Source organism: Lacerta agilis, chromosome 8 (genome assembly GCF_009819535.1).
Source record: "Lacerta agilis isolate rLacAgi1 chromosome 8, rLacAgi1.pri, whole genome shotgun sequence".
NCBI lineage: Eukaryota > Metazoa > Chordata > Lepidosauria > Squamata > Lacertidae > Lacerta > Lacerta agilis.
Genome location: NC_046319.1, coordinates 46,583,869 through 46,611,043, shown reverse-complemented (window position 1 = coordinate 46,611,043; position 27,175 = coordinate 46,583,869). Strand labels below are relative to the sequence as shown.

The 27,175-nt window shown below is 44.7% G+C and overlaps 1 protein-coding gene across 1 annotated transcript in view; it reads left to right on the top strand.

The window, feature by feature from the left end:
- The window catches only part of PKD1L2 (polycystin 1 like 2), a 54,081-nt gene that overhangs the window by 22,846 nt on the left and 4,060 nt on the right, over window positions 1–27,175 (top strand). Inside the window, exons 17-39 of the mRNA XM_033157197.1 lie at window positions 1,943–2,068; window positions 3,070–3,252; window positions 3,431–3,555; window positions 4,412–4,538; window positions 5,195–5,326; window positions 6,152–6,377; window positions 7,023–7,216; window positions 8,180–8,410; window positions 9,311–9,412; window positions 9,571–9,749; window positions 10,121–10,267; window positions 10,959–11,158; window positions 11,907–12,127; window positions 13,743–13,959; window positions 14,666–14,894; window positions 16,040–16,271; window positions 17,324–17,420; window positions 20,398–20,538; window positions 21,951–22,136; window positions 23,088–23,415; window positions 24,167–24,300; window positions 24,601–24,728; window positions 26,301–26,461. Coding sequence (XP_033013088.1) covers window positions 1,943–2,068; window positions 3,070–3,252; window positions 3,431–3,555; window positions 4,412–4,538; window positions 5,195–5,326; window positions 6,152–6,377; window positions 7,023–7,216; window positions 8,180–8,410; window positions 9,311–9,412; window positions 9,571–9,749; window positions 10,121–10,267; window positions 10,959–11,158; window positions 11,907–12,127; window positions 13,743–13,959; window positions 14,666–14,894; window positions 16,040–16,271; window positions 17,324–17,420; window positions 20,398–20,538; window positions 21,951–22,136; window positions 23,088–23,415; window positions 24,167–24,300; window positions 24,601–24,728; window positions 26,301–26,461 — 4,046 coding nt within the window. The remainder of the gene's footprint in view (window positions 1–1,942; window positions 2,069–3,069; window positions 3,253–3,430; window positions 3,556–4,411; window positions 4,539–5,194; window positions 5,327–6,151; window positions 6,378–7,022; window positions 7,217–8,179; window positions 8,411–9,310; window positions 9,413–9,570; window positions 9,750–10,120; window positions 10,268–10,958; window positions 11,159–11,906; window positions 12,128–13,742; window positions 13,960–14,665; window positions 14,895–16,039; window positions 16,272–17,323; window positions 17,421–20,397; window positions 20,539–21,950; window positions 22,137–23,087; window positions 23,416–24,166; window positions 24,301–24,600; window positions 24,729–26,300; window positions 26,462–27,175) is intronic.

The following is a 27,175-nucleotide window of genomic DNA, read 5'->3' as shown; positions in this document are numbered from 1 at the left end:
CCAAGGCCAATCTCCAAGACCTGGTAGGCTCATGAAGGAGCAGGCATGTTCTGAAAGGTAACCTGCCCCCTAAGCTGTTCAGTTTTAAAGCCAATACTCACACTTTATGTTAATCCTGGAAACAAATAGAAAACTACAGCAGGTGGAATAAGTCTGGAGTTATATGCTCTGATCTTCAAATGCCAGCAGCATTTTGCACAAAATGAAGTTTGGGGTCTATTTCCAAAGTTGTCCCCGCATAGACACCATTGCAATAATCTTGTATGAAATAACGAAATTACAACTCATCCTGTTAATGTGTCCTTTGCTAATAAGCAGGATATCCCTCAGATATGGCCTTGTCCCCCAGTTCCAGTTTGGGTTTGGAAGCCAATTGTCACAAATAGGGTTTGTATTCTTTGGGGAACCAAATCCTATCTGGCACTGCCAAAATGCCTCTAGATGTCCAAATAAAAGAAGCCAGAGAAGTGTAAAGAATTGTTTAATTGGCATTAATAATGATCATTTTGAAAGTCACGGGGAAGCTGGTACTTATGATCAAAAAGGCTACATGTTCATCTCACTAGGAACTCTTGTTATTGTAAATGGATTTATTCCACATTCATAAATTCCCTTCACTCTCATGGAGTTAATATATTCCTCTATTTATATAGTCAACTGGAAGGTAAACTGGGAATTTCTAATTAGAGTGGATGTCAACTCAGATTAGACATAAAAATCACTTCCCACCCTATAATTTACAGCAGGGGTAGGCAGACTTTAAGCTTGGCATGGGTCTACTTTTTCCCATTGGCACTCTGAGGTCCCCAATTGAAGCCAAGTGCAAAATATCGGCTCAAGAAGGTGCACACAGAATTGCAAGGCAAGATGCCTTTGAGCACATGCAGAACTCAGGAATTTGTTTTTGGGAGCAGAAAACTGCTCGCATCCTAATTATTTTACCCACAAATCTATTCCTGCTTTCTCAAGCATTCTTGATTTCTGCAGCCCAAATGAGGAGGTGAAGGGCGTGGGAGAGAAAGACTTTTGGTTGTTGCTATTGTTAAACCATTGGGAGCCGGAAATTCTATATGTGTATTTTTATTTAAAAGCATTTCTGAACCACTTAAAAATCTCTAAGCTGTGTACACTATGTACAATATTAAAAACAATATCCATTAAAACAAAAATATAGGCTAAAATCAATAGAAATATATAAAAATATAAAAATATAAAAGCATTTAAAAGCAGATTTAGGAGAGTCGTACACAAAAATCAGGATCCAATCTTATGGTAAACAGGGAAAGGCTGCGCAAAAATATGTCTTTATAAGACATCTGAAGGAGGATGTGCTTTATGTATGTCTGAGGGACAGACATTCCACAGAACAAGGGCAACAGCTGAAAATGCCCATTTTGAAGTCACCACCCTATGATATTCAGTAGCGTGTTGCAAATCACAGGGTCACCAATGCGCAGCCTATAGGTGCAGTGGTGTCCCTGAGGTCTTCGTCTGGCGCCTGTGAAACCCTGAGCCCCCATTTCACTATCCACCTGATCCTGGAGTGGCCAGGGTGATTAGCATTTTCTTGCTTGAAAAGTACACAGAGGAGGAAGCTGGAAGGGACACCCTTTGCCACTTCCTGATTTCCCCACTATGTGCTTTTCAAGGTTCAGGTTAATTCTACTGGATCTGATGTTTTAGTCAGATCACACGGAAATGTGAAATGTGTCTCTGCACTTTCTCTTTTTGTGTGTTGGGGTGGGGGAGATGACCCAGGGGGAGATAGAGGGAAGTGATCAGAGTGGATGGTACCAACGGCACTCAGTCAAAAATCCAAATGTGCCCATGGACCTAGAAAGGTTGGCAACTTCTGTACTAGTTGATCCTGGGTCTATTAGAAACAAGACCATCAATAACCAGTATTTATATGGTCTCTAATGATCTGTCTTTGCATCCCCAGCTGCGAGAGCTGATGTTGACGACCCTCTCTTCTGTAAATGTAACATCAATGCAGACGGCTCTTAAGATGTCAGAGGTGCTCAAAGAAATCACTTACAGGAGTGAAGAGCTCTCTTCCTCTGCACAGGTGAGTGACTAGGTGATGTGCATTTCTTCATAACTGTTTATAGTTCATGCAAAGAGGCAACAGATGTATTGACAATGTGAGAATCTGAGATTAGGGGTGCTTTTAACAGACTGGTGGGGGGGGGGGGTTGCCTGTTGTCTTTGTCCGTGGAGTTTTCTTGGCAGGGATACTGGAGTGGCTTGCCAGTTCCTGCTCCAGGTGGATCACATTTAGTCAAAACTCTCCACTATGACCTGTCCATCTTGGGTGGCCCTGAACAGCATAGCTCATAGCTTCTCTAGCCCCTTTGCCATGACCAGGCAGTGATCCATGAGAGCTGGATCATAAAGAAGGCTGATCGCCGAAGAATTGATGCTTTTGAATTATGGTGCTGGAGGAGACTCTTGAGAATCCCATGGACTGCAAGAAGATCAAACCTATCCATTCTTAAAGAAATCAGCCCTGAGTGCTCACTGGAAGGACAGATCCTGAAGCTGAGGTTCCAATACTTTGGCCACCTCATGAGAAGAGAAGACTCCCTGGAAAAGACCCTGATGTTGGGAAAGATGGAGGGCACAAGGAGAAGGGGATGACAGAGGACGAGATGGTTGGACAGTGTTCTCGAACCTACTAACTTGAGTTTGACCAAACTGTGGGAGGCAGTGGAAGACAGGAGTGCCTGGCATGCTCTGGTCCATGGGGTCACGAAGAGTTGGACACGACTAAACAACTAAACAACAACAATCTTTACCAATCTACAGTGGGTTTTTGAGAGGTGCTGCCCTGACCAACAGCATCCTTGGTGGCCAAATTCCAGATGCTTAGTCGTTTTAATTTTTGTATGGATAAATCCTTGTTTTCTGACTGACGGTCGAATAAAATTTTGATGATGGTTGAGAGGTGCCGCCCTGTCATTTGCTTATCACCTGAATTTGGGAAGAAGGGAGCTATGAAACACCTGCTGGTATGTTTTCTTTAGCCTAGAGGGCTATGTGCACTTAGAGGCCTCTTTTCTCATTCAGGTGGAAGCTGGTAATACTTTGAAGGATGTCAGTGAATCCTTGCTGATTGTGAATGCTGAAGATGGTGAAGATGACCTGAAGCGCAAGGAGGCTGCCAGCTATCTGTTCAATGCAGTGAGCAACGTCCTTGAAGCTGCTGTGCAGAATGGGACAGAGGATGCTGCTGCACCAGAGACTGCACAGGTGAGTGCTTAACTTTGAAAGGTCAAAGACCTATGGCATGCAAAAGTATATATAGCAAATTGTGGCTATGGAAGGGCGTCATGGACTGGCTGGACACACAGACGAATGGTGGGAGGCACCAGCTGGGAAACCATCAAAGGAAGAAGGTTCAGAGTGTGGTTTCTTTCTTCTGTCATAGAGTTTGGTGTCACTGCAGCTTCTAAACACCATTGAAAACCTCCAGAGTGCTCTCTTGATTGGGAAGTTGCCTGACAGTGAACCCATGGTGCTCACAGCCCCTTCTGCAGCTATGTACATCAACCGGTAAACAGATTTTGCTATACTGCTTCTTCATCACCCTCCAGGAAAAATGTAGCACAACTGCAGCAACTAGCATCCCATTAACTATGTGGCAAAGCAGCAACCCTAACAACAAAAATGACTTTGGATTTTCCAGTGGGGAGTGTTTCATTTGTAAGTCAGTTGAAAGATCAGAGTCAAACAAGGTTACTCAGAAGGGAATGTAGCCCTCAGGCTAAGAAAGGTTGCCCACCTGTGATGGAGACAATATAGAGCTAGGTGGAACAATAGTCTGACTTGGTTTAAGGCAGCCTCCTATGCCTTCTGCATTGTATGCAGGAGGTCCCGGATCCAACCCCCAGCATCTCTGGTAGGGCTGAGAGAAACCTGCCTGAAATTTTGGAGAGCCACTGCCAGTCAGTGTAGACCAGGCATGTCCAACAGGTAGATCGTGATCTACCGGTAGATCACTGGACGTCTGTGGTAGATCACTGGTAGATCATTGGCTCCCCCCAAAGAAGCTGAACAATTGTGGCTCTCCTAAAAAAATCCCAACATTTTACCTCCTCCCTGAAAAAACTCAACAACTTTGACTCGAAGCCCCCCCCCCCAAAATGGGCCTTCCTCCTTCCTATAAAAAGCTCAACAACTTTGACCTGAACCCCAAAAAAGGTGGTAGATCACTGCCAGTTTTTAACTCTGTGAGTAGATCCCAGTCTCTCGGGAGTCAGCCACCCCTGGTGTAGACAATACTGAGCCAGATGAACCAATGGTCTGACTTGGTTTAAAGCAACTTCCTATGTTTTGGTTCCTACTTCTGTGTTTTTGTCTTCATTGCTTTCATCTTTTCTGACTTTTTTCCTGATCTTTCTCTGGAAAGGTTGCAGACGGACAGCGCAGACATCACATCCATTCATATCTCTGACTCCAGCTCTGCCAGCTTCACTCTGCCCTCTGCCTCTTCTCTCAGCATCTCAGGAGACAGAGACGAGACAGTGGACATCAGGGCAAGTGTCCCGTTTTTACTGCGCTTTAGCTTGCTCTGGGAATTCATTTTCTTCATTTCTAATTAAGGCTTTTATTGGCTTTAATAACAATATAAACAATGGGACTACAGAAACTGATCCATCTGTTCCCCACCTGCCCAATAAAGGGTAGAAAAAAGGGGAGAGGAAAGGTGTAGGGGACTAGAACAAACAGAAATAGGAAGTACATTTTATAAGGCTAAGTACAGAAAAAGAATACAAAAGAAAAAGTTTGGGTGCTTTGAGAGGCAAAGAAGAAGTGAAGCAGCAGCAGAATTTTTATGCATTTGTATTTTGTAGAAATTTCATATGATTTTGTATGAATGTGTTGATATTATATTTTACTTATGTTTTTAAAAATGCTGGAATTTCATATGATTTTGTATGAATGTGTTGATATTATATTTTACTTATGTTTTTAAAAATGCTGGAAGTTGCTTGGAGAAATCTGTGTAATAAGCAACTAGCAAATAATAATAATAATAATAATAATAAGAAGAAGAAGAAGAAGAAGAAGAAGAAGTTTTTAAACAGAAATTGGATAGTCGTCTGCATTGGGGGGGGGGGTTGTGAGGTCCCTTCCAACTCTACAGTTCTATGATCAAATCTTCTTGGTGCTTAAAAATCTCTTCCTGTAGATGGTGAGCTTGTCTGTGAACCCCTTTTCCACAAGTGACAGCTTTGATATCCATGGTGCTGTGGGAGGCCTCTCCCTCACCAGCCTAGATGGCCTGGTTATTCCAGTTAAGAACCTTACAGAAGACATTGAGGTAATTTTCCTTGTATGCATTTCTGAAGGGCAGGACCATGTGCATTTCTAAAAACAGGCCAGTTCATTCATTCAACATTACTAACTGTATTGTGATGAGGGGGAAAGCCCAGTCCACCAAGCACATCCAAGCTTGGATCCAACATTAGTCTTACTTATAGTAAAGCCATGGAAATTGATGGACATTATTAACTAAAATCTATTAATTTAAATGGGTCTACAGAAAGCAGGACTTAGTAGGCTACAAACCACAGTTCCCCACCCCTGGCCTATGGTCAGGGTGATGGGAGTTGTAGTCCAGCACCTTCTGGAGGGCCACAGGTTAACCACAGCATCCAAGACATGGTCCTAAGGCAGAGCTTTCAAACTTTTCATGTTGGTGGCACACTTCTTAGACATTCAGTACTTCTTAGTACTTCAGTTTTACTAGGAAATCTGGAGGTTAAATTGACCTGTTTCCAGCCCTGGGAGGAGCGCGGGGAACATTTGCACGACACGCCTGCACACTGCAGCCAAGATACTAATGTGTCGCGACACACAGTTTGGAAAGCTCTGTCTTAAGGTATTGATGCAGGCACCTTGCTGAAGCCAAACAAGTCTGAATCTGGTCAGTGCTTGGCTGAAGACTGCCTGGGAAGGGGAAATCCCATTAAAGAAACCTGGAGTTCCATAGAAAGAAGGTGGGATAGAAATGTAATATATAAACACACACACACTTGCATTTATACTTCAGCTGGGTCTCCCTGCTTGATGACAGCATAGGTTTTTTAAAATTTCTCAGCGTTTGGGGGCATTTCCAGAATTGAATTGTTGACGTTAAACACAGATAATGCTGCCAAGGAATTCAGCAACCGACAATGACCTGAGTGTGTTGAATCTGGGAAACTTCAGCACTCTCCAAGTCAACGTGACTTCAGTAAATGCTTCTCTAGTGATCCATCTACAGCTGGACCAAGACATTCCACTTATCTTATATTTGGGATATGGCTATCATCCCAACGAGACTGACTATGAATTGATGACACGCCTTCCTGTCAACAGAAATTCAAGAGGTAAAAATAAACACTCTGATAGAGGCCTGGTTGCTTGCTTGTCAACCAAAGGGTGATGTAAGCCTGTGTAAAAACTAAAAATCTTGCATGCAGGTTAGTTTGAGAATTAAAGGGTTTGTTTATAAAACCTTACTTGTCTGGGAAACCAATTGGAAGGTGGTAAAACCATTGAGAAAGACACAAACTGTAGGCAATGTTTGCAAGTGCTTTGTGGCTTGGGCTGTAAGGGGCTTGGGTAGCCTGAGGGTACCAGATCAAAGAAAGGCAGGTCAAAGTGAGTGTCCCAATGACAAGGAAGACAGCACTCCAAAAAAGGAGGAGGAGCTGCAACTCTAATGCAAGATTCTGTAGAGAGAATGTTATGTTGGGAGACTGTTTAGTCTGAGGGAAAGCTGGGTGCATTTAACCTCTTTATTTCACTATACTCTTATTGGTCCATTTGGGGTTTGCAATGTGTACATGTAACCTTTCCCACTAAGAACAACCTTTTAATCTTTTTAGTAGACTTTTAATCATGACTTATAAATCCTTTGTGGTCTCTTGTTAACATTCCAAAGCCACGTAAAAATGTTATAAATAAAGAAATAAGCATTGCTTAATCTGACCATACGTCCCTAGACTTCAGCTCAACCTCATCTGTTGCAGATGTTGTATATTCCTGGATCCTTCACCCGGAAGACCTTATTTTTGGAGAAGGGGCCTACTATTTCATTGTGAGACCAGAAACAGAACTGGAGTCCATGGCCACCCATGACATAAATGTTTCTGTCACTTGCTTTGTCTCCCAGTGTGTATTCTGGGATGAGCACCAAGGGAACTGGAACAGCTATGGATGCCATGTGAGTAGACAGAGTATAATGCAGTGGAGGGGCATCTGAGTAATGAAATTTGGGGGAAGAGCACAGCTTAGTGGTAGAGCACCAGCCTAGCATGCAGAAGCTCCCAGGTTAAGTCCCTGGCATCTCCAGGTAATAATAATAATAATAATAATAATAATAATAATAATAATAATTTTTTATTTATACCCTGCCCTCCCCGGCCAGAACTGGGCTCAGGGCGGCTAACACCAATAAAATTACAATAAAACGTAAAAGAAAAAGAAAAAACAGTTAATTAAAATATGGGTTAAAATACAATTTAAAATGCAGCCTCATTTTAGTAGTAGCCCATAAATCAAAACCATAAGGGGAGGGAAACATAAGGGTCAGACTGAGACTAAACCAAAGGCCAGGCAGAACAGCACTGTCTTGCAGGCCCTGTGGAAAGATGTCAAATCCCGCAGGGCCCTGGTCTCTTGTGACAGAGCATTCCACCAAGTTGGGGCCAGTACTGAAAAGGGCCTGGTCCTAGTTGAGACCAATCTAACCACCTTGCGGCTCGGGACCTCCAGAGTGTTGTTATTTGTGGACCTTAAGGTCCTCCGCGGGGGTCTAGGTACAAGGGTCCTAGGAGAGGCGGTCTAGGTACAAGGGTCCTAGGCCGCATAGGGCTTTAAAGGTCAAAACCAGCACCTTAAACCTGACCCTGTACTCCACCAGGAGCCAGTGCAGGTAGGGCCAGGTAGGGCAGAGGGAGGCTTCTGCCTGGAACCTTGAAGAACCACTGCCAGTCAGAGTAGAGTGTACTGAGCTAGAGTACAGGCTGGCTCAGGATAAGGCAGATTCCTCCATTCCTATAAGGGGGAAAAATCTACTCACAAGGTTTGCACAAAGTCACAAGCTTGTGAGTGGGTATATTTGGATTCTTATAGGAATGTAGGGATAGATAGGTGGTCATAAAGACAACTATTCCTTGGCTTGCAGGTTGGCCCCAAAACAAACCCCAATGGCACTCAGTGTCTCTGCAACCACCTGACATTCTTTGGGAGCTCCTTCTTTGTGATGCCAAACTCCATCGATGTCAGCAGAACAGTGGAGTTGTTTGCCACCTTTGTGGACAACCCTGTGGTGGTGACAACTGTGGGCAGCATCTTCCTCGTGTACCTGCTGGTTCTGATCTGGGCCAGAAGAAAAGACATCCAAGATGATGCCAAAGTAAGTCTTGTTCTCAGTTAGAACTTTTCTCCTGCAATATTTTCTCCTGTTATCATCTGAGAAAGATCTGTGAAACAAGACATTATCTGGAAGCTGTTGGTTGCTTAGAGCATTCTTCACTTGAGTATTCTTCAATACAGTGGTACCTTGGTTCTCGGAGTCCATTCCAGAAGTCTGTTTGACTTCTGAAAATGTTCAGAAACCAAGGCACGGCTTCCGATTGGCTGCTGGAGCTTCCTGCACTCAATTGGAAGCCGCATAAGCTGCGTTGGACGTTCAGTTTCCAAAAATGTTTGCAAACCGAAACACTCACTTCTGGGTTTGCGACATTTGGGAGCCAAAACATTCGAGTCACAAGGCGTTCCAGAACCAAGGTACGACTGTACAATAATAAATATCTTTCCATTGTGTGGCTCTTTGTCATCCTTGCTTATATGTACACTTTGTAATTGTAATGGACTTTTGTCTACTTGATCATAAACTTCCTCTCATTAATACGTTGATGTTACAGTCTTGTGCCTTTTCGGCGCATTTTTGTACTTGTTACATAGAGCTGTGCCTTTGTATATGACTTATTTTCATACTTCTTTAAACTGCCCTGAAATCTGTTGATGAAGGGTAGTTAAGAAATATTATAAATATATATATATTTGAGATGGTGCAAAGAGGAAGAGGTAATCAGCATTCCATTTGAAGACCCTATGTGTTTCCTTTGAGGTGTGAATAAATTATGGGGTGGGGTGAGGAATCGGAGCTCATCCCTCAGCAAAAAAACCACACCTGGTCCTATTTCCAGGTATGTCTTAGATTCAGATCTAGTAATCATTCTTCTCTTCCCTGCATTACATATTTTCATTCATCAATTGTATGTCTTTGCTGATGCTGCCATAAAATCTCCAGGTGAAGATAACGGTGTTAGAGGACAACGACCCTTTTGCTCAGTATCGCTACCTGGTGACTGTTTTTACCGGACACCGTCGAGGCTCAGCTACAACCTCCAAGGTACCAATGGGGTCCTGGGCATTGTTGCACACAATCAGTAAATAGTGAAACAGCCCCTGGTGGTGTTCATGCACACCTGTATTTGTCCGTTCAGACAACTATTCACAGCTCAGGATTTGGTGGCATGCAAGTACAAGCATGAACAATTGCTATTCCAGGTGACTCTGACCTTGTACGGTCAGGAAGGGGAGAGTGAGCCACACCACCTGGTGGACCCCGACATGCCAGTCTTTGAGCGAGGAGGAGTGGATGTCTTCCTACTGTGTACACTGTTTCCTCTCGGGGAACTGCAGAGCATCCGGCTGTGGCATGACAATTCAGGAGGCAGCCCGTCCTGGTATGCAAGGGGCAAAGAGATGGAACAGGGAAAGGGGCACCCTTTAAACTAGGGCTGGGAAAGGGGAGCCAGCTGATAGGCTGGATTCTGAGCTCCACCATGGGCAGTAGCAGCCACTGAGGCAGAGCTGGGTGAGGAGACACTGCTTACTTGTTTTCCCAATGTGGAGGTTGCTGCTGGTAACTGAGAGGGAGAGGGGTGAAGTTGGCTTGGTAAATCATGGTCAAGAGTGGATTGGCTAGGGTGCCCAATTGCATAAGAACAATCACCCATGGCACAAAATACTGCAATGGGGGCTCTGGTGCACTTGTGTTGTACGAACCTATCCCAAGTCAGTGCCGCTAGCTTCTTTCTGTTGTTTTTGTTCACAGGTATGTGAACCGTGTGCTGGTTCATGATGTGGCCATGGACCAGAAATGGTATTTCCTCTGCAACTCTTGGCTAGCCATTGATGTCGGAGATTGTGTCCTCGATAAAGTGTTCCCCATAGCTACTGAGGAAGATATGAAGCAATTCAGGTATGTTAGGCTGGACCAGAAGGAGCAGTTTCCTCTGGCTGCTTTGGCCCTACCAGAAATGCTTCCACTTGTTATGAAGTAGAGATTCCCTTGCACATGGGTTTTGTAGGTAATGCAGAAGTGTGTGTGTGTGTGTGTGTGTGTGTGTGTGTGTGTGTAAAATTAATAGGGTAGTGGGGTTGGTATGAATGCCATCTTTGTGTCCCTTGCAAGCCTCTAGCTTTATATCTGTAAGTTATGGTTCTAGAGTGGAAGGAACTACTGAAGCAGTTAAGTTAATGGCCACCAAGACTGTTAAACATCTTTTTACATGACTGAAGAATTGGCCAAGTATAGGTTTGTTGCCATAGAAATGAGTAGCTAGTAAAACTTACAGGAGTCGGAAGGTCTTCTCCCCACTCCCTGGCCCCCTGGCTGGAAGTCGTGTCACCCTAGGTGCAGGAGAACAACAAGCCAGGGGCCAGTCTGGGAAGACAGATGCCCCCCACCCAGTTAGAGTTTATTAACAGGCTGAAGACTACAAGTCAGACCAGAATGATTTATGAGACTCTGGTGGTTTCATTTGTCTGTGTTGTCATGAAGCCATGTATCCACAAAACAGTCTTAAGTTTTAGCTGCTCTCCATGCTAGGTTTCTATTAAAATAAATGTTGCTCTTGGTCCAACCTGACGCCTTCTTTGCTCCTCTGCAGCAATCTGTTTTTCATGAAGACCTCAAAGGGTTTCCGTGATGGGCATATTTGGTACTCCATTTTCAACCGCTCACCACGCAGCTCCTTCACGCGAGCCCAGAGGGTATCCTGCTGCTTCTCACTGCTTCTGTGCACCATGCTGACCAGCATCATGTTCTGGGGCGTGCCTAAGGATCCAGCTGACCAGAAAATGGATTTAGGTAACTGTCATGCACGCCAGCCTCACTACTTGAGTTGGAACTGTGGTGAGAGCTAAGACCAAGGAAGGAGTTCTATAGATCTGAAGGGTTCCACTTGCTTTGGGTTGGCATCGCCACTAGGTGACTTTAAGCAGGCTGCTACTTTGTTCATTTCTTCGGTTATTTGGGAATAGCCATACTGGCCTACTCTGCAGGGCTGTTTGCAAGATTTCTGAGATTATCCATGTGAAGCACTTTGAATGTGTGAAACCTGCTGTCTAAATGCTTACTAGAAAAGCTTTCCAGCATGAATGGCTCAGCTTCTTAAGCAAAGAACATGGGTTCATCAGGTCAGAGTGTTGGCACCCCAAATTTTGCAAATGAAAGCCTCTGTAATGAACCACATTTGGGATTTGTATTAGGGAAAGGAGGATAGTTTGCTTGGAGTATGGAATGTTAGGTAGGGAGGAATGTTGCATATATGTTTGGAATGCTGGGACTTTAATAGGAATTTAGCTGGTTGCTGTTGCAAGAGGGTGGAGAGGAGAGGGAATAAGCAGAATGAGAATGGGATTAGGAACATAGTAGTTCTAGTGACTTTCATCCCGGTCTTCAGTTTTCTGTGAATTTGTTTTTAATTCCTGAAAGAAAGACTCTGTTGTTCTAGAAGTAGCCTACATATTAGGTAGTTTCTCATTAAAATGCAGAGAAAATGAAAATTCTAACTGATCCCTAACTGCAAAGCCTCTCTTCTGCCTGATATTGCCAGGTAAAATAGAGTTCACGTGGCAGGAGGTGATGATTGGCTTTGAGAGCTCCCTCCTCATGTTCCCCATCAACTTGCTCATCGTCCAGATCTTCAGGAATATCCGGTCTCAGCCTAAGAAAGAGAAGAAACCAGGGAAAGGTGGGCGAGTGTCCCCCGATCTACCTGCACCTCTGCACCAAGCTACCCAGAATATGTCACTCACTCCGGAGGCTGTGATCAAGGCAAGCCACGTGACTATACAAAGCTGCCTTATGCTGAGTCAAATATGGTTTGCCTACAGAAGGTGCCATCTCCACTTAGAAGGGTCAGGGAAGGACAAAAGCAGAAGGTCACAGTTTCAATCCCTGTCATCTGCAGGTAGGGCTGGAAACAAGCTCCTGCCTAAAACTCTGGAAGCCACTGCTAGTCAGTCTTGAAAATATCAGGAAGCTTCCTATGTTCCCTGTTTGAGACCCTGCCAGTCAGAACAGACAATGCTGACCTACATGAACAAAATAGCCTGACCTGGTGATAAGGCAAGATTTCATGTTCCTGTTGATCCACCTGACACTGGTGACTCTGATGAAATGGTTTATAAACTCTTCTAAATTTAAATAAAAAAACAAACAAGACACTGGGCATGACGGTTTTATCCACCCACACACCCCATTCTTTAAGGTGCAATGTGTATTTCTTGATTTGAGAATCTGGTAAACTGCCCTTCTGGCTTTGCAGGCTGCCTTCCCTCAATCTGCGGAATGGGGCCTGGGATTTCTGCCCCCAAATCCTCCTCTGATGGCCCCACTGCGCCTGTGCAATCAAGGACACAATGCCTGAGTAGTATAGGCTCAGTATCATGATCATGATAATATGTAGTCACTCCTCTCCTCCAGCATTTTATTTCTTTGGAAAAGGAATTCAAGTTTATATAAAGACCTCCCCGTTCTCTCTCTCAATCTCTCCATCCCTCTCCTCCTTACAAATGGCATATAGCAGGCACGTCCAACACGCTCAACCACTCTGGCTTCCTAAGAAAAGCTGAACAACTTTGATCCATCCAACAACAATGGGTAGACCACGGTCAGTTTTTTTATACTGTGAGTACATCCAGCGCCGTCTTAAAGGGATGGGGCGCCCTGGCGCGACGATCCCTCGGCACCCCCGGTGGGTCGCCTCTCCGCCCACGTCCCTCCCGCGCTGGCCGCCCCTCGGGTGGGGGGTGGCCGAGCGGGGGATGAGGGGTGTGGCGCTGCAAGCAACGAGGGACGGCCAGCGCGGGAGGGAGGTGGGCGAGCGGGGGATGAGGGGCTTGCGCTGGAGCGGCGCGGGGCTTTGCACGCCCTTCCCAGCGCTCCAGCTGGGGCTCCGGAGGGCAGCCGGCTTGTAGCTTGCCCGCCGGCGTGCGAGCGCCCGCCCGCCTGGCGCCCTGGTGCACCGCACCACCCAGCCCCTATTATGAGACGGCCCTGAGTACATCGCAGTCTATTGGGTGTTGGACGTGCCTGGTATATAGGAACAAAGGAAACTGCCTTATACTGAGCCAGACACAACAGTCCATACAGCACACTATTGTCTACACTGAATGGCAGCTGCTCTACAGTGTTTTCAGGCAGGGTTCTCTCCCAGTCCTAACTGGAGACGCTGGGTATTGAAACTGGGGCCTTCTGGATGCAGAGCAGATGCCCTACTGCTGAGCTATAGCATGGTCCCCTAAATGCAAGATTCTGTTCATCTTTCTTTTTGGGTGAGAGGGGGATGGTTTTTTAGGGTTTGGGCCTGGATCAGATGGCATTTTCGTAATTTTGGCAAATTTGGATTTTCCCTCCCATTGCCACCATATCTTTTGATTCCATATAGGATATCAGGCGAATTGCCAACTCCCTGTTCAAAACCCTCAAGGCCCCACTGCCTTCCCCAGACCCTGATTTTGGCAAATCGACTGACATCAACAAGCTCTTGGCCTTGGTTGAGGACATTATCTGCCAGCAGAACAGGATCGGACAGGAATTTTATGACGAGAGCAAGAAGAAAGATGATCCAATTATCATCACCCTCGGCTTGGTGGATTTACAAGGTAAGTTACAAGCTGGCAATTTCAGATGCGGCAAAATTCCGGTAAGTGAAGGTGATAACAGCTCCCAAGGACACAGAACCATCTGGCAGGCAACACAGTCCTAGCGGCTGACATTCTCACTCTCTTGAGACAGTTCACCAGGGCCAGCCTGAGACATTTTGCTGCCTGTTGGGGCAAAAAAAAATAACAATCTTAATTTCCCACATATGTTCATTGGGTTGGAACTGCTGGTGGCTGACCAGGAACAAGACCTTGGGATTGTAGTGCGCGGCAACTGTGAAAAAGTGGCAACTTTCATGTTAGGAATGATTAGAAAAAGAACTGAATATAAAACTGCCAATATCATAATGCCTTTATACAAATCTATGGTGTGACTGCATTTGTACAATTATGGCCACCTTATCTCAGAAAGCACAATGTAAAGTTGGGAAAGGTTCAGGAAAAGAGCAACCAAAACAGTCAAGGGGTGGAGCAACTCCCTATGGGGAAAGTTTGCTGTGTTTGGGGGCATTCTAGTTTACAGAAAAGGTGAGTTAGAGATGATATGCAGGAATCACAGCTAAGCATTCTCCGTCAAGTAGCCATCCAATCTCTGTTCAAAAGCCTCCTGTGAAGGAGAGTCCGTTCCGCCATCAAACAGCTGTTACAAATGATTGTGTTCTTTTAATTTCCAAGTAAACAAGTTTTAGTTTTCCCCTTCCTGTAGAAAAGACCAGGACTCCAACTCCAGAAAAAGGAGTGGGTGAAAGGCTGAAGCATCGAGACTACAACCGCTGCCTCTACATGCAGCTGCAGCATGTGGAGATGGAGATGGAGCTGTTGGGGCCTCATAGATTCCAGAACCCGCAAAGCTACTCCCAGGCTGTAAGGCAGGTTCGGCACATGAAGGACTTCCTGGAAAGCCAGCTGTGCTCTGCAGCATCCATCAGCGAGAGGTAAAATGATGAGTTTGGGGCAGGTCCGGGGGCCTCATGCCATTGCCCATGCATTTATCTTACATAAGAGCATTTACAAGCTTTATCTTGTTGGCTTTTTCTCATAGGACTCCTATGAAATAGGTCTGTTATTCCCAGTTTACAGTTTGGGGAAGGGAAAACTGAAGCCAAAAATCCACCATAGGGCCACAGGTTGTACTCAACTAAGCTTTGCTCAGACTAGACCTACTGAGATGAATAGACCTAAGTTAATCATGTCAATTGATTTCAATGGGTCTACTCTGAGTATGACTGGCAATCGATGCAATCCAACCAAAATGTCACAATGCAAGTTTTTGAGTTCACTAGAACAGTGTTTTTCAACCACTGTTCCGCGGCACACTAGTGTGCCGCGAGATGTTGCCTGGTGTGCCGTGGGAAAATTACTTTATATATAGACAATATAGGCACAGAGTTAATTTTTTTTAACATTTTCTAATGGTGGTGTGCCTCGTGATTTTTTTCATGAAACAAGTGTGCCTTTGCCCAAAAAAGGTTGAAAAACACTGCACTAGAACACTTCATCAAGCTAGGCCAGGGGTTGTCAACCTGGTCCCTACCGCCCACTAGTGGGAGTTTCAGGATTCTAGGTGGGCGGTAGGGGGTTCTACGGCACAAGCTGAATCCTCGTTCCATCAAGCACTGGTGGGCGGTAAGGAAATTTTACCATCAAGAAAGATGCATTAGTGGGCGGTAGGTATAGAAAGGTTGACTACCCCTGAGCTAGACAGTAAACAGAGTGGGGGAGGGAAGCAGGGTGGGAAAATGAGAAAAGGTTAGCTGATGTGAAGTCATAGAGTCTGCAGGATGGAATTAAGATGTTTCAAGATGGAATGTGGAAGAAGGAAGCAGACATTCAAACCCCTGTTTTGAAAATACTGGTATGACATTCTGTCAAGATTTTTATCCAAGGCCACACTGTGAGTGAATGGCTGAGGGATGACAAGGACTATATCCGTACTATACTTTTAAAGCACTTGTTATCTTTTTCATTTAACACTCTGCCCTCTCCCAGTTAAGATGCTTATTTAGCATTTTTTTCACCACTGCTTTGAGCTGTTGTATATGTTGTGCGACCCCACTGCTCAGCTTTGTTGCTTCACCAGAGGCTCACCAACTCCCAGCGTTCCCGGAGATGGCAAGAAGGAACCAACACCCAAAGGCCTGCCCTGGTGGTGTGTCTTCATTGGCTGGTCCCTGGTGGCCATCACCAGCGGCGTATCGGGATTCTTCACAATGCTGTATGGGCTGCATTATGGGAAGGACAACTCCATCAAGTGGCTGATCTCCATGGCCATCTCCTTCTTTGAAAGCCTTTTCATCACACAACCCTTAAAGGTAGGCTCCCTTAGGAACATTAGGAAGCTGCCCATCCAGCTCAGTATTGTCTGCTCTGACTGGCAGTGGCTCTCCAAGGTTTCAAGCAGGGGTCTTCCACGGCCCTTCTTGGAGATTCCAGGGAGGGGACCTGGGGCATTCTGCATGCAAAGCAGATACTCTACCACTGAAGACTGCCCTTCCTTTTCATCACAGGCTTTAGTTACATAAGGTTCAATGGCAGAAGCTCCATTTACATGTGTGCACACAAGTGGGAATGTTGGTGAATGGTCACAGCAGGATATTCAGGGCTTGGAAATGAAGAGGAGATATGCATTGCTCACCAAGGGTATTTTTTTTCCTGTGGACCACTTGCAGAAGGGTTGCAATGGGCACCTCTGGATATGCACTTTCATTTATCTGCTTTTATCTGCTTGTTCCTAGCCTAAGGCTAAATCAGGGTACCAAGGTACCACATAAATATATGTGGGAAGAATTGCAGGGCTTTGTTTGGTCTTTTATTTTAATGTCTATACTACAAATGTAAACTGGTTTCAAATCTCCTTAAGCATGAGTCTGAACAAAGAGAAGCCTGCAAATTGTAGTTGTTGGTTTAACTACAGAATTTCTGGTACCTTCAGAAACTATAGTTCTAATGGTGCATTATCTTAATTTGATATGTGCACAGCTGCCTTCATTAACCAGTGGCATACTATTTGTGCCATCTTCAGAAAGAGTGAAACAGATTCCTGGTGGCCAAAGTTTCCAATATTCCATGGGCTACATCTGCATTTAGAAAACACAATATCTATTCTGCCAATGCAAGGTGTCAGAAATAGATACCATATTTTTTCGTGTATAAGACACCCCTATGTATAAGATGCCCCATTTTTGGGGGGCCTCCAAATTAAGAAAACACCCCTTAGCAACACCCGTGTATAAGACGAGCCCCAATTTCAAACCTATTTTTTTGGTTAAAAAAACCTAGTCTTGTACACGGAAAAATATGGTATTTTACACTAAGCTTATCTGTGCCAAAATATGTTTCTAGATCTGCAACAACTGTTTTCCAGGTCCTGGGGTTTGCTGCTTTCTTTGCTCTGGTTCTTAAAAAGGTGGAACAGGAAGATGACGAAAACACAACTATCAATGGCTCATTGTCTGCTCCAGGTAACTTATTAAGCTATTTCAATAACATGGCCTAGAATAACATTATCCTTCCCTAATCTGGTGTCCTCCAAATGTAGCTGAACTATAACGATCACCAGCCCTGGCTATTGGTCATGCTGACTGTGTCTGATGGGATTTGGTGTTCAAAACATCTGGAGGCTGGTGGTTGGGGAAAGCTGGCCTATAATTTATTTCCCCTGGCTTTGCAAAATATCACGATCAGGCTTTGATGGTAGGACAGAGAAAGCTAGAAGTAGTTGTAGTTCCAATTTAAAGTCCTCCTTCTGTTTGCCACCCATCAAACTCCCAAAAGAAGAGGACCACAGAGAAGGCCTTCTGAGGACTTTCTTAACAGCTAGGCAGGTTCATATGGTAGACTTCCTCCTGAACTTCTAGGATTGAGGAATCGCAAAGTGCGGAATAGGGGCAAGTCTACCAATAACTGCACAATTTGTCTTACCTGCATATGCAAAGAGTTGCATGCTCATGTTATTCACATGTAATGTTCAATTGTTGTACTGTCCGTGTTCCTATGCACACAGTAGCTGAGCTGTGCCTTCTTTCATGCAAGCACTGGAACACAGTGTGCCTTCTTTCATGCAAGCACTGGAACACAGGTAGAAACGGTTTGAACTTGTGTTGAGTACATCATGTGAACAAGCCTGATATCAAGGGACATCCTCTTCTGCAATTTGTGGACCATAAGGGGCAACCAGGACTCAGGAGCATCAGGTTTCCCTTGTGAAATTGCCTCTCGTTGTCACATCAGTTTCACTGGCAAAATTAGCACGCTGTACTGGATACCTGCCCAGTTTCCTTGTCGTCTTTGAAAAGTGGAAGTTTCACTGCCTGTACAGCAGAGCTCCTCGCTCCACTCAGGCCCTTTTCTTGCTTGTGCAGAGATCTATTTTTATCTCACCTTAAGCCAAACATATTCTCTCCTGCCCATTTCAATAGCCATGATGGGTGTTAGATCACATGCATTGTTTGATATCGGTGACCTTTTCTTTGCTCCAGTCAGTCTACGCTTTTTTGTCCATAATCCAAGGTACTAGGTAAGTTTGTGCTATTTTCCATTTTTTTAAATAATTCAGCTTCTCTATTGAAGTTCCCAAAGGGATTTTTAAATGTGCATCCTTTGTTTTCCTAGTAAAAACCCAGTGCATGTTACATAAAACAATTGTATCAAATAAGCGTCGTAGCCTAAAACAGAATTGCAGTCAGCATTATAAATCAGCTTACGGTTAGTGATGGAAGACTGAGTATTTATAGAGAGTTGTTTTTAAAAAAATCAAACTATCGTGCTGCTGTTTTATAATTAACAATATACTGATAGATGTTGTGGGAGCAAAGTGCAATCTAATCCATGTTCATCTGGAGGTAAGTCCCATAGTGCTCAGTAGGGCTTTCTCCCTAGTAAGTGTGTTTAGGATTGCTATACACGCTTAACCTAACAGTGAGTCACACTGAAGTCATTGGTTTCTCCTTCTGAGTCGACAAACATATATAAGATCGCACTATTAATCAGCTAGTGTGGGGTGGGATCCTGTTACTGGACTCCAACTCCCATCATCCCTGACCAGGCTACCGGGGCTGGTAGGAATTGCAGTCCAACAAGAACTGGAGGACCACAGGTTCCCCACGTGCTGAGGAAGTGACTGCAAGGAGATATACAAAGTAGCCTGCAATCCTTCCTGTCTGTCTGTCTATAATTGTGCCTGGAAATGGTTAAGAAACCAAAGAAGCTTTCATTGACTTTGTATTTGAAGGTTCTGGCCTTGACCTACAGAGCTCTAAATGAGCTGGGTACCTAAAGGAGTATGAATGTCCTTGGTAGCTTGGGGCACATCATACTCTTGCTATTAAAATGTATTTTCTGTAGCATGAAAAATAAGTAAGAACATTATGCAAAAACAACCACAAACCCCGCCCCCCAGACTGTTGCTATTTTGGGGTGGGATTTGATAACTAGAATGTGCCTTTGAGCTCCTGATGATGCTTCTTGCTTGCCTGGATAGACTAGGGTTACCAGACATCCCCGGCTCCCGGGGACAGTCCCTGGATTTGCAAATCTGTCCCTGGACAAATTCTGTCCCTGGAATGTCCCCAGATTTGCAAATCTGTCCCTGGGAAACATGGCAGCGGCAGCCTCAGCAGCCCGGAGCCAGCCTGGTAGCGCAGTTGGCTCTGGCTGGCTTCAGGAGCTGCTCACTGCCTCCGCCACTGCCAAAGGGGAACCGGGGATGTTTGGCAGTATAGATCTCCTTGCCTGGCAGAGAAACCGCACTCCTTGGGCCTTTCCCGGGCAACGCCCACCCGCCCGTGACTCCCAAGCCTCCCCCGATCTGTCAAAACAAAGGGGGGGAGGGGGCAGGAGATTGGGAAGGCTTGGGAGTCATGGGCGGGTGGCATGCCGTTGCCCAGTTTTTAAAAAACTTTGTGCATTTATGTTTCGGAGGGTGCGAAAGAAGAGCGTTGCACCTTTATACAATATGCATGAGTGCTTGGGCCCAGGGTCTTTTGCCTCACCATCCCCGCTACTGACTCCCTGTTGCTATTCAGCTTCAAAAAAAAATAAAAAAAATAAAAAAAAATGTCCCTGGATTCATTGAAAAAAATCTGGTAACCATAGGATAGACAGGGATGTGTGAGCATTGTTGCTCCACCCACTTTTGCTTCTGACTCTGCCCCACTGAAATGCGACCATTGGAAGGATACCAGAAGAGAATGATCCCTCAGGCTGAAAAAGATTCCCCAGCCCTGATGTAGGCTATCAAAACTAGCTCTAGGGCTAGTCTAAATTAGGCTTTCCCAATGGAAAATGTGCTTTTCACACAGCCAGGAATGTGCTACCTGAGATTGGTGACATAGGCCTATTGCCATTGATTCACAGTCTCCAAATATTGTCCCTCTCCTATTGTTTTCAGCTGATAAATTCCAGGCTAGTAATAGGCTGCTGCCTCCTCTTCCTGTACAGGTGACTCAAACCCTATCTTTGGAGCCCGCAGGGACAGTGGAAGCAACACCTACCAGCCTCCCCCTTCTACTGACATTGAGAAAATGAAGAATAACCGTGTCAAGGAGCAGAAAGCATTTGCCCTGATTAGAGAAATATTGGGTACTTTTATTATTGCATTCTAAACATACTGTGAGGGGGGAGAGAGTGGGCTTTAAAAGAAGGCATGAGTTGGGTAGTTACTTATTTCCTCGTCAAGAAAAAGAGGACAAGAAGGCGACACTGATTCACATAAAATGTGCTTGTCTAATTTATATGTGTATAGATGCACATTCAGAAATGATTACTATAAACGTAAATAGAAATACAATAATCTCACCATGGGGAAGACTGATCAGGTGAGCTGTGTGCTGGGTGGTGCTGTGGTCTAAACCACTGAGCCTCTTGGGCTTGCCAATTGGAAGGTAGGCAGTTTGAATCCGCATGACAGGGTGAGCTCCCGTTGCTCTGCCGCAGCTTCTGCCAACCTAGCAGTTTGAAAGCATACCAGTGCAAGTAAATAAATAGGTACAGTAAAGGTAAAGGGAGTGGGTGGTGCTGTAGATAAATAGGTACCACTGCAGCAGGAAGGTCAACGGCGTTTCCATGCGCTATGGCAATTGTCACGGTTCTCCATGTGCCAGTAGCAGTTTAGTCATGCTGACCAGATGACCAGGAAAGCTGTCTATGCACACTGGCTCCATTGGCCTGAAAAGTTAGATGAGCGCCACACCCCATAGCCACCTTTGACTGGACTTAACTGTCCAGGGGTCCTTTACCTTTTTTTACTGCTCACTGTTGATGGACAACTTTCAATGCCCCTTCTGCCTTGAAACAAGGCCCTCCCTTCTTTATAGGGTTCTTTATCATTCAACTGGATTTGGACTGGGCAATAGGGAACTCTTCAAACAGAAGATTGTCCTCTGCACCATTAAAAACAAACCAACAAGGACATGCCCAGTTTAGATAAGCTATTCTCTTAAGTGGTCCACAAAGTAAACATGGGGTGTTATCTGAAGAAGTGTGCATGCACACGAAAGCTCATACCAAGAACTTAGTTGGTCTCTAAGGTGCTACTGGAAGGATTTTTATTTTTGTATTTTTTTTATTTTGTTTTGACCTTAGGGACTGTAAGCACAGTACAAATTTTTGTGTGTGCAAGACCTCAGTATTTAAAAATTAGAACCAAATGGAAATGGATTTTGCCCCTCATAAAAACATATGCCACAATCCTTATGCCATAATCCTAACCAGTGGAATCTTAACCATATCTACTCAGAATTCAATAGGACTTACTCCCAGGTAACTCAGTTAGGATTAGGGTGGCAATGTTTGCTGATGTGTTCTTGCACACTTCTTGAATATATTTTTTTTCAGGTGTGTTTGCAAAGGTACAGAAAAACCCTGTGTCCGTGCTACAGTTGCACAAAGTAGAACGAGCCATTTGCAATGTATTAGCCCCTGACTGGAAGCACCTTTGGAAACCTAGTGGGCTTGTTCTTTGCTTTCATATTGCTTTGCTCTCCTCTCCCCAGCCTACTTGGGTTTCTTGTGGATGCTGCTTTTGGTTGCCTATGGGCAGCGAGATCCTAACTCCTATTACCTGAACAAACACATTGAGAACAGCTTCACAGATGGATTCCAAGATGTCTTCAGTTATCAGGACTTCTTCAAATGGGCCAGAACCACCTTAGTCAGCAACTTGTACAGCTCACACCAAGGTACAGAGATTCATTTCGTTTTGTTTCATTTCAGTTATTTATTAAATTTCTATACCACCCTTCATCCAAAGATCAGGGGCAGTTTACAATATAAAAACACAAAAATACATAACAAAGTAACAAACAAAAAGACCATATATTGTTTAAAGAGCCAAAGGCCTGGGAAGAGTCCCAAAGCCCAGATACAGAGGCATGGAGGGCTGCATTCGGCCCGCTGGGCCTTAGGTTCTCCATCTCTGCTTTAAAGGATCTCCTCTTCCAATATACTGCTGTCTGTACCCCAAAGTCATTGGTGGAAGCCATTCTGCAAGTACCACCTGAGAAAGTGTAAGAGAGAGGGACCATCTCTCTTGTGGCTCCTCTGTTATGGAGTGCTATATCTTGGGATATTCACCCGGTGCTTACATTAATTTATTTTTTTTGGCACCAGACACTTTTCAGTTCACCATGTTGTGTTTTTTAAAGAGCTTTCTTGTTTTAGCACAGACATTTTTTATTTATTTATTACTGGAATAATTTTAGGCTCAGCTGGCTGTGTTTTTTACCCTTATGGTAGCAATCGGGAGACTCAAACCTGGGGTCCAAATGTGCCCCGCTAGGGATCTCTGTCTGGCTTTCATACTCTGGCCCAGTAGGAGATGCGGCCCTTCGACTGAAAAAAGGTCTGCCTTTTTAAGGATTTTAGCCTCATGGGGTTTTTATACAAGCAAATACAGTTAGCATTGCATTGTGCTGCCTCAGTTGCTGCTTCTTAGTCTCTGTTTCTTTGCATCTTGTGCTTTAGTTACGAGGGTTTGCCTGTCACTCAGACGACATTGCCATAAATAAAATGAATAAATATAAAACTTTTGGTGGGGTACAAATTAACTCTGAAAGCATTGCAAATGACTGTTGGAAGGATTTGCCTTTTCAAACACTTTCTCTCCCCCTCCCCCCTTAAATTTCGACAAGGCTTTATCACAGATGGCAACTCCAAGCTGGTGGGCAGTGCCCGGATTCGCCAGGTGCGAGTGAAGGGCGACACGTGCCCAATAGATCCGAAACTGCAGCTGACGGTTGGCAAGTGCCATGCTTCTTATTCTTTCGACACAGAGGACATGGCAGACTATGGAGCACACTGGAACATCTCTTCCCTTGATAACTCATCAGAACTCAGTTCTGCATGGCAGTATCAGAGCCAGTCCAAACTGAGAGGGCACCCAATCTGGGGCAAACTGGCTGTCTACAGAGGTGGTGGATATGTGGTTCACTTGGGGACAGATGCCCACAATGCCTCCAGGTAGCTTATCTCTGCTTATTTGTGCTTCCACTGTAGTAGTAGTGGTAACAGCAGTAGTTTAATCAGTTAGATTAATTCAGGGGTTGGGAATCCTTGGCCCCACCTGGTTCTAGGGTCCCATCCTGCCCATTAGCAGTTCAGTGGGAAGCAACCAAGGAAGAGAAAATGGGGTGTTGATGTTTTGCAAAGCATGCAGTTGCAGCTCCAGATTTGGTGCAAGAAAATCAAAGCGGATTGGGAAAAGTCTTAGCAAAGAGGTAAACTTACGTTTCCTTGCAAATATGCCGTAAATATTTCTGCATCTTCTAATTGCATACATGCCATTACCATGGTGTGACTGCATTTTGAAGTCTGGGACTTTGAATAGCTGTTAAGCAAGGCTTGCATTTCAATGGTGTATTGATATTATTTGTATTTTTCTCCTGGAGCTATAGAGTTCTTTTTACCTTTTGCACAGTCAAGCCAGATAAAGTGGGGTTGGGGGTGTCTATGCTGGCTGTGGCTAATGGGAGTTGTCTTTCAAACCATCTGGAAGGTGCTAGGTTGGGAAAGGCTAGTTTAGACCCATGGCTGATCTAAGGGCATTTCAAATGTTCTGGATTGAATGCTTTGGTAGTTCAGGAAATGGGGTTCCACCCTCTTTTCTGCTGGATCTTCAGATTGGAAATGGCAACCTCTCGACTCCTTAGCATCTTAACATTTTTAGGACCACAGCATGTGATTGCACATTCCTCACTTTGTATTTTGGCAGAATCCTCCAGTACCTCTTCAATAACGTTTGGCTGGATACATTTACGAGAGCTGTGTTTGTTGAGTTCACTGTCTACAATGCAAATGTGAACCTCTTCTGCATCGTAAGCCTCATGTTTGAAACCAATGCCTTAGGTAAGAGCCTGACATCTGCACCAGTGTTTTCATGTAAGAAAAAAGCAGTGTCTACATTACTCTGGGAGTTTGCCTGGCACATTTTGTCTCCACATTACTGTAGTAATTCAGTACCAACCCAGCATATAACATGGATACAGTGAGCCAGACAGAAAGAAGGGACATGGTTTCCATACCTTTAACAGTGACAGTACATAGAAGAGGGCATTTCAGCTTTGTGCAGTTTGTCTTAACCCTCCACAATAAGCTGTACCTGCTGTCCGACGGAACAGAATACTGATTTCTGCTTTGATTTCACAGGGGCCTTCTTCACTCGGTCTGAGCTGCAGAGTGTCCGGCTTTATCCATACACAGACGGTCTGCATATCTTTGTGATTGCAGCAGAAATCATTTATTTCCTCTTTGTCATATACTACATGGTGGGACAGGTAAGGATATCAGACAAGCCCTGCTGGATCGAGCCAATGGTCCATTTGCTCCAGCATTCAATGGTAGCCAGCCACATGCCTCTGTGCGCAGTAGCACTCTTTTGCTCTTGGTTCTCAGCGACTGGTATTTAGAGGCATGGTACCTCTGAACAGTGGAAGGCATTCTCTTCCACCCTGAGCCAGGAAAGCGAACCTTGTTGGCAATATGAATCTGGAATTTCTTGTGCCACAGGTGAGAACAATGCTGCTAAACCAGCCTTCCTCAAATTAGTCCTTCCAGATGTTGTTAAGTGAAACTCTCACCATCCCTGGCCATTGCCCATATTCACTGAGGCTGATGCAGGTTGGAAGTCATCAACATCTGGAGAATACACAGGTCCCCCATGCATTCTGGAAACCAGAAGCCCATATTGTTTGGTCACATATGTTCCAGGCCTTGTGAATCCTATCAGCAGCCCTGGCTGCCACCAGCCCTGGCACTTAAGTGTTCCTGATTATTATAGTGCTTGTAACTCCTGCTGCCAGTCAACTGCCACACCCTGATGGTTCCTGCTCTTGCATTAAAAATGCAGGCAGGGACTAAATAATTCAGACAGTGTATAGATGTCTTCTCAGAAAAAAGTCCCACGTTTAGTTCTATGGGACTTTGTCCATGTAGGTGTGCAGAGGTCTGCAGCCAAAGACTTGTAATGAGACAGCTGTCCTTTTTGTGACCACCCTGAAGTTTTGGGATGCTGACCTACAAACTGATTGGCTTTTTCTTTCGCATGTTGATTTCCATGTTTTATGTGATCTTTCACATGAAGTAAAAGCCACTTCTGGAAAACAAGCGGAATCTAGAATAAATTTTGTGCCTTCTCCTTCTTATTTGGCTCCAGCAAGATTTCATTTGCAGCCATGTTAACCCAGGAAATTGCATACAGTTCCTACTTGCCATTTAAAATTTAGGCCACCCTAAGTCTCTGCACATGCATCGTGAATATGGTTGGGAATAGATAACAGTTCGCAGAGCAGAATGCTCCTTGCTGAATAGTCTAGCCATCAGAAATGCTTTCCCTAGCTTCTTTTCCATGTTGATTGAATCTCTGCAGGTCGGACAGCTGCTAAAAAGCAGAGGCAGCCACCAGTCAGAAAAAGCTGGAAACCCTCTCTGCATTCCAGCAGCTTTCTCATTTAACTGACTGTGTGATCCTTGGACAGGGGTCCCCAAACTAAGGCCCGGAGACCGGATGCGGCCCAATCACCTTCTCAATCCGGCCCGCAGACGGTCCGGGAATCAGCGTGTTTTTACATGAGTAGAATGTGTCCTTTTATTTTAAATGCATCTCTGGGTTATTTGTGGGGCATAGGAATTCGTTCATTATTTTTTCAAAACTATAGTCCTGCCCCCCACATGGTCTGAGGGACAGTGGACCGGCCCACGGCTGAAAAAGGTTGCTGACCCCTGTCCTTAGATATGAGGTCATGCTTGGCTAGTCACTGAAATGAGGTTTCATTGTAGCCGCACAATCTGCCTTTCTCCCTAATGGTCACTCAATGCATTCTTTGGAACTGAACACCTTGTTCCTGCAGGGAAAGCTCATGCGCGCTCTGAAATGGAATTACTTCCGAAGCAAGTGGAACCTGTTGGAACTGGCCATCATTTCCATCAGCTGGAGTGCCCTGTTGGTGTTTGTAAGACGGACAATCTTGGGCTTGCGGGACATCAGCTACTATCAGGAGCATAAGGATGAGTAAGGGCTCCCCATCCTGCCACTTTGCAAACTCTCCATCCCAGCAGGGGTAGAAAAGGGAAGGATTGTTAAGCAGCCTTTGTGATCTGTGGATTGCTCCCTGTGGAATTTGATGTCTGTGAATTCCGATGCAATTATCCTTTGACTTTGGCACTTGTACAAATGCTGCAGTACAGTTCTTGGCATTAAAGAGTACCAAAATGTGTTAAAATAAAAATGTATGGTTTCGGATAAAAGATCTTTAGAAAAGTATGGATTTAAACTTATTTTTAATGGTATTTAAATACAAGTTTTTTATATAATTTTTGTGGAGGTTTATTTTTTTAACTGCAAGTTCAAAATGGATGGGATGGGTCACATGAAATTCACAGACCTTTTTCGCAAGGCATTTTTTTTCAACTTTGTAATAGCTACTGCTTGCATCCATAAAGATTACTGTATATAAAATACAATTCATGTGCGTCTCCCAGGTTTTTACTCTGAGAGAAGCTGTCCAGTTTTAAAGGAATTGTGTTTCAATTGGAAAAGAATGGATTGGTTGACTTGCCCAACTCCACTTTTCCTCCAAGAAGCAGCTCAAGGAGACAAATATGACTCTCGTCTGCCATGTAAAGCAGATCAGGCTGAGAAAGAAAGAGACTTGCCCAAAAATTTCCAGTGAGCCTTGTGGCTGAGCCAGTATCTGAACCTAGGTCTCTTCAGTCCCAGCCTGAC